Source organism: Antennarius striatus, chromosome 15, assembly GCF_040054535.1.
Source record: "Antennarius striatus isolate MH-2024 chromosome 15, ASM4005453v1, whole genome shotgun sequence".
Classification (NCBI taxonomy): Eukaryota; Metazoa; Chordata; class Actinopteri; order Lophiiformes; family Antennariidae; genus Antennarius; species Antennarius striatus.
The window spans coordinates 3988042-4004709 of NC_090790.1; the positions used below are offsets into that span (position 1 = coordinate 3988042).

A 16668-nucleotide genomic window follows, 5' to 3' on the forward strand; every position below is an offset into this window, starting at 1 on the left:
AAATCACTGTTTTTCTTTTTCTCCAAAGACACTGTTTTTATATGTTGTTCTAATTTTGTCGTAAGCATAAATAAATAATCAGAAAAGTCACCAGTTGAAACTCAAACTAAAAGCCAATTACTTTCAGCTTAGATAATGTGATTTTTGTAACAATACTGGGCATTTCAATCTTGACTTTATCTTTTAATCAAAGACTCTAGATGTAACAAACTTTTATTTGGATTTTTTCAGGCACATGTTTTTATTTTATTTTTTCTAAATTTAGGCTGATGACAAAGGCACAACTTCAATTGATCTGTAAAGAGGAGGAAAGCAGAATCAGAGCTTTAGAGATCAGATTGTTAAGCTCCGGGCATTCATATGTTTTCAGTTTTGGACACTGGATTTACCCTTTGACTTGTTGAATGAAATTATCATTGAAATGTTTTTGTTTGCATGTTTGTTGAGTGTTGTATTATGTATTAAGAGTTTAGTTACTATTGGATTAAAAGAAAAATGACAGAAACCAGGAACGGGTCTACATTTCCCATCACGGTACAAACCAAAGTGTTTTAGTTTAAGGGCAAATGTGTTACTAAAGAGTTTCTTGTTGAAAAACTGCTGGGGTTTTCTGGAAAGTTTTCTGGAAAATCTTTGATCTAGAATGATTTAGTAACTAATCACCTCTGTTCCATTCACAATTGAAATTAAATGTAGTTAAGAATTTTAGAGATATTCTCTAGGTGGAAAAAGAATGTATTATTGAGAATAGTGAGTTAAGGTTAGGTGTGTGTGTGTGCTAGTGATTGTGCTTGTATGTGTAAATGTGTTTTGGACTCCGGTAGTGTTTGCCAAGAGGGCCCTGCAGGACAGTGACCTTTAGACATACTGCCCAGGAGCTATAGGGCAGTGTGTGTGTGTGTGTGTGTGTGTGTGTGTGTGTGTGTGTGTGTGTGTGTGTGTGTGTGTGTGTGTGTGTGTGTGTGTGTGTGTGTGTGTGTGTGTGTGTGTGTGTGTGTGTGTGTGTGTGTGTGTGTGTGTGTGTGTGTGTGTGTGTGTGTGTGTGTGTGTAGGTGTGTGTGTATTTGTGTTCCTTCAGCCTGAGGAAACATTTAGCATCAGGTCAGTCATGAAGCATCTTCAGCAGTGTTTTAATGTGGATGTAATGTCACTGTTTACCTTTAGGTGGCAGTGTTCATCTACCAAAACAACACACTACCTCCCCACCAGCACACACACACACACACACACACACACACACACACACAGAGGTCCAATGAAACATATGGATGAAATACAAATATCAGGCATTTTACAAACGCACGTAAACTGACAAAAGCCTTTATTGTGTTCATGGCTGACGTGTCCATGACCTCCATTTATCATCTTGCAGTGAAATCATTCTGTTGGCAGTATTTGTGGAAAAGATTTGACCTGGAATCAAACAGCTTGTGGAATGCATTAATAAGTTAGCTGTCTGTGCAGGAGGTGAAGAAATGGTTTGTCGTAGCTGCTTTCACACACACACACACACACACACACACACACACACACACACACACACACACACACACACACACACACACACACACACCTTTTGTTACACACACAAATGTAGATGGAGTTTTTACACCCTTTTACACCATTTACACACACAAACACACATGCAGGCACGCACAGCAGCATCGTCATTGCTTTGACAGGAAATTCTTCCCCCGGGGTATTTGTGTGTGTGTGTGTGTGTGTGTGTGTGTGTGTGTGTGTGTGTGTGTGTGTGTGTGTGTGTGTGTGTGTATGTGTGCGTGTCTCCCAGCTGCAGGTGTATTGTGTCTCTCGGTCAGTCAGGAGTCTCCACAGCTAATTATTGTTCTCTCTGCCTCTCAGTCACATACAGTGGAGGTTTAATGGTGCAGAAGGCTCGAGAACAGCGTTTTCAAAAGTAGAAGGTCCATCAAAAAAATCTGGAAGACTTGACTAACAATAATAATATTTAAAATACAGAAAACATGCCTAAATCTGAAGTGTTTCATATACATAGAGTGGAAACAATCAGCAAGCCATACAAAAATTAGCATCAACTTCAAAATCTTTGTCTAAAAGACATTTGTGTATGAGAAGAGCTACAGAAAATGTTTCTTCCAGATTCAGCTGGTTTTGCTTTGACATTGATGCAACGCTAACACACCAGTTCACCTGTGTGTTCACCTTTGACTAATTAAAAAATTATGTGTGCAAGTCCGCTTTGACTCATAAAAACACCATAACAGAGAGCCACACATGCTACCAGGACCTTATTTATCGCCCTCAGTTTTTGCTTTTTTTGTTTGGTAATTTGTTTGGACAGAAATTTAGGTGAAATACACAAACCAGGACCATTCCAATGTCAAATTTTATGCGTATCTGAATAGATTAGTTTTTTTGGACATAGGCTGGACTGCCAGTGTCACTATTGAACCACATTAAATACAAAGAATTGTTGGATTGCTTGGCCTGGGTGGAGTTTTCACTCTTCATCACTACCTGAGAAACATGATTTTAGTTGAAGTAAGGGCAAGATATCTCCAAAAACATTGAAACAAACTGAACAAAATTTAAAGCCTGCTAGAAATTCAACCAATCTCACCAATAGAGGTAAAGATTGACAATTTAGGCAAAGCAAACCCTCACAAACACGGACAGAACATACAAACTCCAAAAGGACAAAAAAAAAAATCAAACCCAGAACCTTTTTACCTCACAGAATGATGGTTCCTGTCAGTCTTCCTTTAATCAGCCTTCCCTCCCCCCTTGGAGGGAGACACTAACGGGATCATGGTTGTGATCGCATCCATTAGCCCATTAGCATGTATCCAAACAGCTCTGTGCAGGTGTCTCTGCTGACACAATTAAAATCGAGTGTGTTTCTGGTGGTGGTTATTACAGCTAATGGTGTGTCGAGTTTGTGATTTAATAGATTACTAATTTAAATCACTCTCTTCAGTTGTTTTTTTCTTTACAAAAATGTGTTCTGATTATTTCGTTGCACAATTTGCATTTACTGTGTGGGTCAGTTGCTCTGTGCTGAAGAAATCTGGAGTCGGAGCAGAAATTTTATCTCACGTTTATCATTTAATTTATTTCACGCACATTCTACAGTAAAGTTTACACAACCCGCGGTACACTGGCGTCGTGCCCGGAGTGTCCCCCGCCTCACGCCCTGAGACTGCCAGGATAGGCACTGGCTACCCCGCGACCCGCGTTAGCGGATAATGCGGGTTGGAAGATGAATGAATGAATGAATGAGTTTACACAACATTCATGCATTCATAGGATTAGAGAGAATTAATGAACACTTGCTCTTTAACAGTACCTGCTGCTGCCTGATGAACATCTGGATCACTTTTTTTTGGATGAAATAACAAAATGGTGCTTTAATAACTTTCCTCACTGTATCCCTCAAGCCTCATTTTTGATATTGCTCTCTCTCTCTCTGTCTGTCATCCAGGGAAATCTGCCGAAATATTCCCACAATGCTCTAGTGGTCCAGGCAATGAAGACCAACCTGACTGATCCTGACATGCACGTGCTGTTCTTCGACGTGGAGGCGGTGATCATCCAGCTGCTGACTGAGGAGGCCCAGAGACCCAACCCCACGCTGGTGTCACCAGAGACGCTGCAGAAGAGCCAGGCTGGGGCTGACAAAGGGGGGTCTTTCCTGGCCAATAAGATCTTCAAACAGGTCAGTCAACACGAGCCAATCACAGTTGTAAACAATCAATCAGGACTTTGCAAATAAGATTAGAATATTTCAATTTGCAATGAGTGATTGCATAAACCTTTTCTGTATTATTTACCTTTCTTCTTCTTCTTAAGATTTACCCCCTTTTTTCTTATTTTTCATTTCAACTACCAGGTGAAGGAGACAATGAAGGAGACTATCAAAGAGCACCTGTTGGATGAAGATGAGGAGGAGGAGGAGGAGATGAGGAGGCGGGAGGAGAAGTCCAAGTCTCTCAGTCTTCTGGAGTATAACCTGACGATGGACACAGCCAAACTCTTCATGTCCTGCCTGCACGCCTGGGGCCTCAACGAACAGCTGGACAGTATCTGTCTGGACCGACTGGGCATGCTCAGACCACACTGCCCCATCTCCTTCGGCCTCATCTCCAGAGGAGGTCACATGTCCCTCATGCTGCCCACCTTCAAGGTACCTGACACCGGGGCTTCAGGGTCACTCTGACCAGTGTTTGTCATGTTGACCTGGGACTGTGGATAACAAAACAGTTCTGTCTTCACACTCTGCTGCTGGTCTGATATCCAAGATGAGATCTCACTGTTAAATTAGACTTACACATAAAAAAATTAAGTCTTTTGAAACATTACAAAAATATTACAATATTGCAAAACAAGTTACAACGCTGTAAAAACAGAGAAATGTTTTACTTAAAAACAAAAACAACAATAAACCGTCATGTAATGTGTTACAGCTTGACGTGGCGATGTCAATACAGGACAACAATCAATATTTGACAAATTAATTTCATGGTCATTTTGATTATCAATTCACTCCATTAAATTTATTATTTGAAGTTAAGTCACTTTAAGACGATTCCTTTTCTTGTTTAAAGTAGTCTTGAATTTTACTTAACAGTAACAGCACCACTTTTTTGCTTTTGTGATATGTTTTTTTTGTTTGTTGTTACTTTAAAGACAAGTCTGTTAATTGATTTTAAAATTGATTTGGTGTGTCCTAAATATTATTATCTCACAAGAATAGAAAAATAACAAGTTTCAAGATATATTTTTGTCTTCTATACTATTTCATAGATTGTATTGTATATTGTCACTTTCAAAATATTATGATTCAAGCATTTTTTAAATTGACAAAAAACCTTTCACTTCAAATACTCAAAAAAATCACCAAAAAATGACAAGTGCATTAGAAACAAATAAAATAAAAAGAACCATTGTTAGCTGTTTTCTTCTCTTGATGATTGCAATGAAACTCAAGACCACACAGTCAGTCAGTGACAGATGTTTCTGTAGCACTTTTATCAACTGAGCGTCATAAAGTACTTTAACTGTCAATACGAACAATAAATAGTGAACTGAGACATTTTGAAGGGTCTAGTCTGGTAGCACAAAGCATCCCTCAGAGTTTAAGATGTCCACTTTCCAACATCCCTGCCTTATTTGTTGACCTCTGTTTCCTAGGAGTCTTTGCTGCGGCAGTTGTCCCTGGCAACGGGTCTGAAGCTGACCCTGACAGACATCGTGGGGAAAGGGACCTATGGCGTGTCGAGGGCGGTCACCACACAGCACCTGCTGTCTGTGATTTCACTGGCCAACACCCTGATGGGCATGACCAATGCAACGTTTGTTGGTGAACACATGAAGAAAGCACCGGCCAGGTACCCAGAGATTACACAGTCAGAATATGCTTTCCTATTACACATTTTCTTGATTTTAGTTTGGAGTAGGCAGTGACCACTACAGATGTCCAGCAAGATGATGTTGCTTTGTGTGTGTTGGTGTCACATACTGTACATTATAATTGTATATATCAAAGGGTCTGTCAGGATCAGCATATTTGTGGTCAAGGTCTCCAACACCAAAAAATTCTTCTAATGAAACTTTATCAAAACGTTTGGGGATTTTATTTGAGGCAATGTTTTTACACTTGAATACTCTTCATCTCTGACTGGTTGAGGAACACGTCTCTGTTCTGGATCTGTCCTTGGATCTCCATCCTTGTAAAAGGTTTGTTGAAATCTTTTGAGTAATCCTGCTGACCAACCAACCAACACAGGGGAAAACTTTTTCCCCTTGATTGAGGTGATGACCAGATTTGGAATTAACAGTAACTGAGTATAATCATCCCAAATGCTAAACCTAAACATAGTTCTGATTTATTTGTGCTCTATTCAGGCTCTAGATCAGGGGTGTCATACTCTTTTTCACCGAGGGCCACATCAGCGTAACGGCTGTCCTCAAAGAGCCACATGTAACTTATTAATGTAACTAAATATAACTCAATGTAATGAAAAATATAACCATTCCTCAATGTTAAATAACTGTGAATTTATTACTTATTCAAGTTACAAACATTATAGTTGCACAGAAAAACATGTTTGTTTGTTTCTCTGTTATAACATAAATCCTTTTAATTTGTGAGGTTATGAAACCCACAGAACTCCATCAATCAAGGATCAAACTATCCAAGGGAATAAAGAAAAATAACATCAAACACAAGTTAGGACATTAAATTTGTTCAAAACATTTTTGTCAGTCTTAAAATGGGCAATGTGGGAGATGTAGTTTTTGGTCAAAGCACACTTTTGACCAATTAATTGTTGGACACTCTGACCCTTTATGCTCTCGTGGGCCACATAAAATGATGTGGCGGGCCACATGTGGCCCCCAGGCCTTGAGTTTTTACACATTTGCTTTAGATGCTGGAGAAAAATATTGTGCTTGAGACTGCATCACATGCATTTCATTACTTAAGACTTAAATAACTAGTGACATTTCAAATTCAGAATTTTTGTCACAAATTTATTAGAAATTGGGGAATCACATGTCACTGTATTGATAATCAGAAAAATGCTGAACAGCTGATCCAATAATCACCCTTTCCTAAATCTAAAAGATACGAAAAATAAAAATCTTAACCTGAGGTCAACATTCTCCAGGCAGAAGTACACACCCCTGATCCACCATCAGTGATTCCAGCTGAAAAACAAACAACCCAAAGAAGCAAAAGCAGTAATTGAATTCAAAGCACAGAAAACACAGAGGCTGTTCAAATACACAAAGGTATCAGTAGCAGCTGAAGTTCAACTACTGTCAGGAGGTGTGTGTGTGTATGTGTGTGTGTTTAGTCTGTGCTCTCATTTTAACTTGAAAGATTTAACACAGAGGTCGAGGTCCTGCTTCTGTAACACCAACACATTTCATCTTCAGCCTTTCTTCAGAATAACCCTTCAGGGAGTGTCAGTGAGGAAAAGGAGAGAGGGAGAGAAAGGTGTACAAACATATTTATCCAACATGCTCTATTTTTTTTCTTCATAAAGTCTCATATGTGTTTGAACACCTCTGTAAAATAAATGATAAAATATCCAGTAAAATAATTTCTATGTGTTATCTGGCCTTTTTCTGGTTCAGCCATTCACTGCCCTCAAGTTAATTTCATACAGTCACTTAAAAGACACTTAAACATCTCCAAAGGTTATTGCAAAATGAGTTCAGGATAGATTGGGCATCCGTTCTTTAGTTTTGTCTTTGAGTAGAGTAATTAATAGGTCTATATTAAGAGCTGTTAGAGCCATCAGTACTTAAGAGAATGTCAATTTGATCATTTAGTGTCTGAACTATTTTCAGGAAGGGACACGATGCACAATAATGACTTATGTTTTACAAACAGTTAATTATGTATATTACTATATGCATATGATGTAAAAAAAAGTTTCCCCCTTTGAGATTCATTTTGTTTGAAATCTGGTTTGAAGCTTCATAGTCTCTAAACAGGGAACGAAGGCCCAGCAGCAACTGTTCTTTGTACATAGCAACAACTTGTTTGTCAGAGATGCTACTCCAACTACAACACCCATATTCATTCAGAGGTTCTCAGACGTGTATATACACGCTTCTATCGACTGTGACAGCTCCAGCAGTCTCTCTGGCTCTCCAGCGGAGCATCCAGTAGTAGCTGCTCATTATGGTCTGTCCATGCTACAGTGAGCATGTCTCAAAGCCTGGCTTCTTACAGCTGCACTCCTCTGTTCCATGTTTTTATCCCCTCAGTGAATGAAGACAGGATGAAAAAAGGAGGACTGTATTTATGGCTGTCATGTTTTCAAAATCTACCTCATAACTGTTGTTTCATGAAACTTTCTACACATAACAAACAAATGTACCAGCTGGATGTGTCGGATTCTACCATGACTGGGGTGGTATTTTGGAATTTAAATGTCATTCTGAAAAAGATTTCAACCAAATTAAATCCCCAAATTCTTTGCGCTCAAAGGTCACATAAATGAAAGATGCTAACATTCCTGTGTAAGACGTGCATAAATGTTATATATCTTCTCAAATAGCTGTGCAAAATTGTAAACAAACCCAAAACCAAATAGTAGGAATATCTGATTAATATAGATGTAAATGAATATGTAATTGGAGTGTTGTAATGCACATTTCAGAAAAATCCCTATTCTCATGTATTTACCTACTATTTTTATTTTTTGTACAGTAAACAAGTATTTTTGCATGTATTTTGTGTTATTTTCACCTATTCTTTTGTTCTGTCCTGTAATTGATATAAGATTTGTCACTAGTTGGTTTCTGTAGCAGCACCTGGCTCGTATAGAACCAGAGTACTTTCATGTTTTCAAGGGATGCCTGAGCAAACAGGGCATCTGATCCAATTTCCAGCAGAAAAAAAAAGTACTTCCAAATTGCTGTGGGAGTGAGACACCTGTTAAAAAAACAAAATGAGATTGGACCTTAAAGTCACACTGAGTGCCTGTGGTCAAATCTTTCATTTTGTCATAGTTCACCAGTCACAAATTATGAGTTAGCCATATTGAAGATTAATCAGAACTTATTTTACTCACTTTGAAAGGGCAGAGAAAGGGATTGTACATCCACAGATGGAAGCTGAAAACTTATTTATGAACCAAAACAACAAACTTTTCTTTTCTGCTTCCACTTCAGTACTCTAGACGAGCAGTGAAAAGTACTGAATGTGTTTTTTAGACTGTTTCATATTCTCATCTTGCTTTTATGACTGGAGGTTTCCACCCTGTGAGCTGGAGTTTGAAATGAAGAGTTCCTGACTTTTTGTTTTGTAGTGTTTTATCACAGCAATGTCTCGTTTGCCAATTCTGGCTGAGGACTCTTGCTTGTCACTGGGAAAGTCCTTTATATTTAAAAAAAAACCCTCAGAGGTACAAACAAAAAGCATAAAGGGGGTTGTCTATATTTCACCAGTTTCAAGTTATGAAATCAAGGAAGCATGACTTTATACACTGTGCAACATCATTGTGAGCTGAGACAACTACATATTAGGGATGAATAAAGTCTCCTTATTTTACCTGATCAGCTCCATACCAAACAGTTAACAGATCTGTTTGGTTTGTTGTTCTCTCCGCTGGACGGCCCAGAGTAGGGCTCTTCATTCACAGGAAGACGGTCTTCTGGGAGTTTGTATGTCCTCCCCATTGTCTGCTATGGTTCCCTCTGAGTTCTCCAGCTCTTCTTACTGCTTCCTGTGGTTTAGGTTGTGCTACAATAAAAGGAGTGTGTGGCCTGTCAACGGAAAACCGAACAGAGTTTGTCCCACAGGTTTAGAAGAAACCCTCTCGACTAATCTGAACTAATCTACTGGTTTAGAATTCCTGCTAACAGAGTGACACTGTGGGTTCTTACTTCCATTACCCAAATGGGTAAGACAAATCAGGAAGACAAAAAAAAAAAACTATCGATATTTGTATCACTAGTGATCAATAACTTGACTGTGACTAAAGGATGACATGCAAGTATTGTATTTGTAGGAAAATAGCAGCTTGTTAAATTATATAAATTCTTCATTGGAATTTGTGTCGAACCGGCTTTGTGCTTGTTAGATGTCTCTTTTCTGTGTCCACACTGACACAAAAGTGTGTGTGTGCGCGTGTGCATGTACGTGAGAGAGAGAGACTGTGTTTGTGTTTGGTGTGTGTGTGTGTGTTTCAGTGAAAGGCTGTGAGAGCAGGTTTGTGAGTCGGGTGGGGGTACGGTGGGGGGTTGGTGCAGGTGTTCTTTTGCTCTGCTGCTCTAAATTTTTCCACTAGAAGTTCTCTATAGAGCAAAGTAGCTCAGTGTGTGAGCTGATAACGTTACAGATTAACTATTTCACCGTAGTTTTTTGTTTTGTTTTGTTATTTTGTGACGTTCAGAATGTTCCTGGTGAAATATGCCTCCATGTCTTTTTGTTAATACTGAATTGGTGGTTCTTTTCTGTTCCACGCATTACGTACTTGTCTACTGGGTTTTCAGGTAATCTAATCCTGTAGCTCAGGTTATTTTTGCATGAGGTCTTGAAGTTCGCTGTTGTTAGCGTAACATTGATTGAAAAATAATTGAAAACAATAAATAATAAAGGTTTTCACTAATAGTTTTTTTTTCCTGAATAAAGGAAATAAGAGTAACAGTGTAAGATGTGACTTGCTCTAAAAGCCTGGCTCGGACCTCCAAGATTTTCAGGCTGATTTAATCCTGACTCACCGGTCTGACGACTAAAGAACAGATGTGGTTTGGGGCTTTGGTCGCCACAACCCATGATAGGCTGTAGCGTGTTGCACCACTATTTCCAAATTAGTTTTATTTTCCAAACTCGTACTTGGTGCATGCATCAGATTAGATTCTTCTTCGACCAACAGTAGGCCAATTTCCACCGGCGCCCTGTAGGTCAACAGCGCCGATGGCAGTCGTTGTTAAACTGGGCCTCGACAAATCCGGTATGGAAGTCATAGGTTTGAGTCGCATCTTTGATTTGGCAAAAGTTTTATGCCGGATGCCCTTCCTGACGCAACCCTCTGTATTTATCCGGGCTTGGGACCGGCACAATAAGACACTTGCTTGTGTCCTCTTGTGGCTACATTATGCATCAGATTAGATTGAACAGATAAAATATATGTTCTCCTTATATTTGTGTTGCAGCCTGATTTCTTTACCGGTCTCTGTTTTGAACACTCTGTTGATGACTATAACTTTTCAAAGCAACAGGCTCATCTCCTGTTGAGTTTTCAGCAACTGCAACTTGAAACAGGTTTATAAGTAAACAGATGCTTCTAAATAAACGGAAATATTTAGAAAATGGAAATATACACTTGTATGTGATACAAACGTCTTTCAAATTTAATTCCTTTCTGTAGTTTGCTCTGCTGACAATGTCAGAGTTCAAGAAATCCTGCTACCTCTAAATTATTGAACGACCCTTTGAGACCATAGCGAAAAAAATAGAATGTGTTTTCTACTGAGTGCAGTCAATTGCTAAATGCAATGCAACAGTCTAGTATATTCACCGTCATAACCTTACAGTTAATTTTTCAGGCTATCCAAATGGTAATTAAAGAGTTTGCTTGCAGTAATTGTTTGTTAAGCAACAGTTATTGATCACTATTGAAGCCGTTTCCGCTTTGGGGATTATTAAAGGATTCTGATTCTGATTTATTGATTGTTGTATTGGAAGTGTTTTTGTGTCTCTGAAAGTCACATACCTCCAGTCTGTTTGGTCAAGAGTGTGTCCTCCAAATTCAGTGGACTGGAGCGCGCGCACACACACACACACACACACACACACACACACACACACACACACACACACACACACACACACACTGGATTTCTAGTTTCTTCTACGAGTGTGTTTCTGTGCATCTGTGTTGATGTGGAGGGGGTGGGGGTGGGGTTGGACTAAAAATCTGTTTACAGAGACTAGTCTTCCTCCTGGGGACAAATGCAAGTCCCCATAACACAAATCATTAAATTTTCAGGTGGAGACTTGGTTTCAGGTTGAGGTGAGGGTTAGTCTCCAGGAAATGAATGTCAATTGAATGTTCCCAAAAGTGACCCAAGTAAACGAATGTGTGTTGGGGGTTTATTCTTCCCCCTCTCTCCTCCCCTCCCTGTTAATATTTCATGCCTCCTCCTTGTGATCCTCCTCTAGGCCGCCCAGACCAGGCGGAACCCCTGAGACTCTTCGTAGGACTGTTGTTGCCCCCCCTCAGCCTTCCAACCCGGTGCTACAGGCCCAGATCAAACAAGGTAACTACAAAAGGAGGGGTCACCCGCCTCACACACCCCCAGGACCCTGTGGGAAGGCTGGGAGGGAGGAGAGGTGTGGCTTTGATAATGCAGCCCACTGGCAATAAAACCCACAGAGAGTTATAAAAAGAAAAACTTAAATATCACAGGAGGAACCTGGTGCTGCTGATTTATTAATTTTTTTGGTCAACAAGTCTTTAAAGGGATGTTCTGCTGTTTGTGCTGTTTCTCCAGCTTCCCTTGAGATGCTCAGACTTGTTTTTTACCGACAATATTAGTTTAGGAAGATAAAAAATATATATTGTCATGTTAATTTGGGGACTCACATTTGGGTTTATGGGGTTCTGTGCCTTTCTCACTGACACCCAGCAGGATTCACATTCACATCAAATCCAACAAATAATTACACAAACAAGTAGCTTGACCTACAAATACCTATTCACCCTGAGGCCTTTCTACACACATACTGTATGGTGTATTCTAACAGTGAACCTGAGCCATCAGCCTGCTGGGTTCAAAGGAGAGTCCAGCATCAGACACATGTTCTCTATGTGGTGTCGGCTGGACTACATTCTCTTCCGTCTATTTTCCATTAGATTAAAAGTATTGGGTATTGTTCTTTTTTTTACTTGCAGTTCGAACAAGGCAGACCAGGTAGTAAAAGGTCATTGCATCATCACTGCCTGTCACACATGGAATTTCCTACAGAGCATTAAACAAAGGCCCTCCAGTTTTCAACACCTTTAGCTCTAACTTTTTGCAGAATTGCAAGCGCCTTTGTTGAGGAGGTGCAGATGTTCTAGTCTTTGATAGCCGAGGAAGATGATCACGAGTGGTGGGTGTTGCTTTGAAGATTAGACCACGCCTGTTTCTTGCAGCATTGCTATGACGACCAATTACATTGAGGTGGTCCTATCCTCTAATGGAAAACAACCCCTGGAAAAGTGCCTGACACCAAAGTTGAGTCAGGCAATCTGTTTCTGAGAGTGCAGCACACACTGGAGCCACACTGAACGAGAGGAATAGTGTAATGGAGAGCACAGCAGCCAGTCAGAACATAGATGTCTCTATTTCACTTTAGTTGTATTTTAAACACAAGGAACATGCATGTTCCTCCTGTCCACTGGATGCCTCTGCTCTGACAGGGTAGACATTATGTTTGTTCTTGATCTTATTGACTACTGACATTGGAACTTGCCATTGAACTTGCCCAAATAATGATGCTGAAAAAAAGAATGTCGCAAAGTACTCAACAGAAAACATGTGCGGACAGCATCAGACCCTCTGTGAATAGAAACGCTGCCCGATATATGACATACGGTTTTTTAATGGGAATTTAAACACAATCTTAAATAAAAGTTTGAGTGGAATATCAAGGGAGAGATGAATGCAAACATCTGTACACACAAAGAAACAAGTAGGAGGAACACAAATAGAGACGGAATAAAACCACTCCTGAGGTGAGAAGAGGTGGAAGTTTGAAGTCTTTCTTCACACTGAACAACCTGCGTGGGCTCACTGCAGGGGGCGTTATAACCAGCCATAACCATCTGCCTTACACACACACACACACACGTCGTACCCTGGAGTTGGGGGGAGGTTTTTAGTGCTATTGTCACGCGTTAATAGAGGCCAAGCGTGACAAGCGTGTGGACTTATTCATGCCACATGCCTATTCACCACGATTCAGTTGGTGAATGGGTGAAACGACTGGCCATGACCTCAGCTAGCTACCCCAACACCGTGTGTGTGTGTGTGTGTGTGTGTGTGTGTGTGTGTGTGTGTGTGTGTGTGTGTTTGTGTGTCTGTGTGTGTGTGTACGTGCGTGCGTGTGCGTGTGTGTTCACACACTTTCCTTTGTGAGTTCTCCACCCTGCTCACCGTCTCTTTTCACATGGAAATAAATGAGGCCCCTCTAATTCACCTCAGTATTTACAGTGATACGAACAAAGCAGCGGGTCTGTGTCCAGTGTTACACACAAAGGAAAATTACTGTTCTTGACAGTTTCAAAATCATTGTTGTTTGTTACAGTGACCAATTCACCTTTTTGTTTTTGACTGGGAGTTTAAGATACCACCTTCAGCTTCTCAAAAATATGATGGAAATTTTTTCCCAAGATTTTGTAGGCAGTTAACTGAGAAACTAGAATCAGTGTATCAATATAGATGGTATGTGTTCTAATTAACTATAGTTACTAGTAATGAGTCAATTTCTCAACTTTCGATTGTTTCATCTTTATTATTACTATTAAAACCTAGAGTTTCAACATTAGCTTTGCTTCCTTTTTTTTCCTATAATAAAAGTTTTGAGCTTTGTCCTATGTCTAGAATTATAAACATAATTGTCAGCAGCAGTAGGACAAAGCCATAAAGGGTCTGAGGGGGTGTTAACTGTGAGGAGAAACACTGCATAAGAAAAACAACTGCAGATTTTTTTCAATGAACCTTCCACCCTCTGTATGTTTTCAGCAGTCAAAGAACACCTAAATAGTCTTACAGTAACACGGTTACCAACTCCTTTCATTTACCACTTGTCAGACACCCAGTTGATATTAGAAATAAGTTTACACCTCTTACATGGAACTATTTCATGGTGTTGCCATCATGCCTCTTTTCAGATGGTGCTGACCTGAAAGGTTCATCCCAGAACCTAAAATAATATTAAACCTTCTCAAAAATCCCAAGTTTCTATTGAAATTTTTGGTTAACCTGCACTAAAGCTGATGAACTGCTGACGACTGCCCTCAGCCATCTTTTCTGTTTAATTTCTTCCTCACCCCTTTTCTGGTTCTCTTTGTCTCTTTCTCTTGATATCTTTCTCTCTCCTCATCATCACACTGTTTCGCTGCATGGCTTCAAGCACCTTTTCAATTTGTTCCTGTCACATTTCCCTGCTCAGTTTGTTGCAGTATTGATATGTACTATATTAAGTTATATATGTATTATTATATATGTTTAAAACAAGTTAACTTCTGTGGGAAAAAAATGTTTTATGTACTGTGTTCTTTACTATTTGGTCTCAGAGTAAGGGTTTCAGGTTTGTGGCCCTAGCATAAAGAAACTAATCTAAAATGGGATGAAACGTGAGGTGTCCTTGTGCTTCTGGATCCTGTTTGATAAAATGCTACAGCAGCAATCTGAAACCTTTGTCTCCTGGTCTTGTGCTCTTGTGTAGCTGTTTTGGATTTGTTCTTTATTATTTTTTTTAATGTTTAAACTAACTGCTGATTTTCTCTAGCCATGTGCTTGTTGTGAAATGAAGTTCCGTTATAGTTGTATATTGATATTTTTGTGCCATTAATGTACTGTACTCTTTTTAAACTGCCTCACATTTCTCCACATAGAAGTCTTACTGTCTGTTTTGGGTTTGTTTTCCAATTGGACGTTATTAGTTTTAGATTACTTCATTGTCTTGCAGGTATTTTGTTTAATGCTCCGCATGAATATTGTTTTCTTTAACTTGGCTTCATGGAGGCTGATTTAAACAATGACGTCTAGAGAGAATTTACTGTCCAGAGACTACTGGAGTAGCTGAAACCAGATGGTGAAATAAAATATATGAAACATTGTCTGTGAACCTGGTCTTGACCGACACAGAGTAGTAAATGTCCACATAAGTTGTTAAATACCTGAACTGTAGGCAGATCAGGGTCTCAGACACTAATTGTAACTGAGAGAATTTCTGTATTTGCTATCCCATAACATGAGAAAATCTTTTGTATATTTAAGATTATGTTACAGCATAAAACATGTTTGTATTCTACAAATCAAAATAATTTTTTTAGCTCGTATTAGTCTGTGATAAGCCTGACTATTTTTAACTCCACAATTTGCCAATGTGATCATTTTATCCTAATTGTCTTTTAGTCTAAATGTAGAATGTCAGCTGTTTGACCACGCAGTGATATACGTATTTTTTGGCGTGTTTGTTTGGAGGAAAGTCTGACAAAGCTAATGGCATTAGTGAAAGACATTTGTCAACAGGTAATCCTTTGCAATTCCAACAGGAATGATTTTTATTATTTTGGTTAATAATATTATTTTGGTTGGCTCCTCATCGTCTGCCCAGTGATAATTCAATGTGCTGTTTATATACACAGGTATGAAATGAGTTTGCAGAAGATAATGGATGTGTCCCTAGTGTGTCTGACTTCTGCAGATCACACCTCGTCTTCAACTTTACTTTAACCTTAACCAATGAACAACTGTCTTAAGATATGTTTAATTTTGTGGTTTGAACAATGTGCAAAAATATTTGTTTCTTTGAACTTTATGCTTTGTGGTGTCTTTATTTTCCCTTTTTGTGGACATGTGTTTGTATTAAACATATTTTCTTCTTCTCTTCCTGTCTGATTGTCTTGCTGTTTGCTGCTCTTGATATTTATATCTTCCTAACCTGTTCTTTCCCTCTTGACTATTTCTCTCCTTCTCTTCCTTTACAAGCTGCTCTAGCTGCCACAGCCAACACAGGTGCTGTTACAACAGCTACTGGTGGGACTCCAGGGGCCCCTGGGGGCCATCCTCAGGGTGTCCCTGGCTCCCCCAGCCCTGGTCCTGCTTCTCATAACATCCCCTCAGTCAATGAAGGTACAGACTGAACTGACGTGTACCACTTAGGGAAAAACAGCCATACTATTTTTTTTTTTGTTCCTTGTCTTTGTTTAAAAGATCCTTTCTAGATCTTCTGTCTAGATTTTCCTGTCTTTATATCTTCCATCCTGGCTTCCCATCTGTCTGTTTTTATTTTTTTGAACTGAATTAGTCACAATATTTCACCTTCCCCAATGTAGTCCCCCCCCCCCCCCCCCACAGCCACTGCTAGATTTTCATCTCCGATGTCTCCTCCAGTTTTTTGCTGTGCCTTTTTGTTTGTAGTGTCGACAGGTCTGTCTGTTTATTTTCCAG

The 16668-nt window shown here is 39.5% G+C and overlaps 1 protein-coding gene across 3 annotated transcripts in view; it reads left to right on the plus strand.

Moving 5' to 3' along the window:
- Positions 1-16668, plus strand: part of LOC137608280 (WD repeat-containing protein 7) — a 107019-nt gene that overhangs the window by 15491 nt on the left and 74860 nt on the right. For all 3 annotated transcript variants that reach the window (XM_068334535.1, XM_068334537.1, XM_068334536.1), the window contains exons 16-19: positions 3464-3697; positions 3872-4165; positions 5173-5369; positions 11666-11763. In XM_068334535.1, the coding sequence (XP_068190636.1) occupies positions 3464-3697; positions 3872-4165; positions 5173-5369; positions 11666-11763 (823 nt within the window). The remainder of the gene's footprint in view (positions 1-3463; positions 3698-3871; positions 4166-5172; positions 5370-11665; positions 11764-16668) is intronic.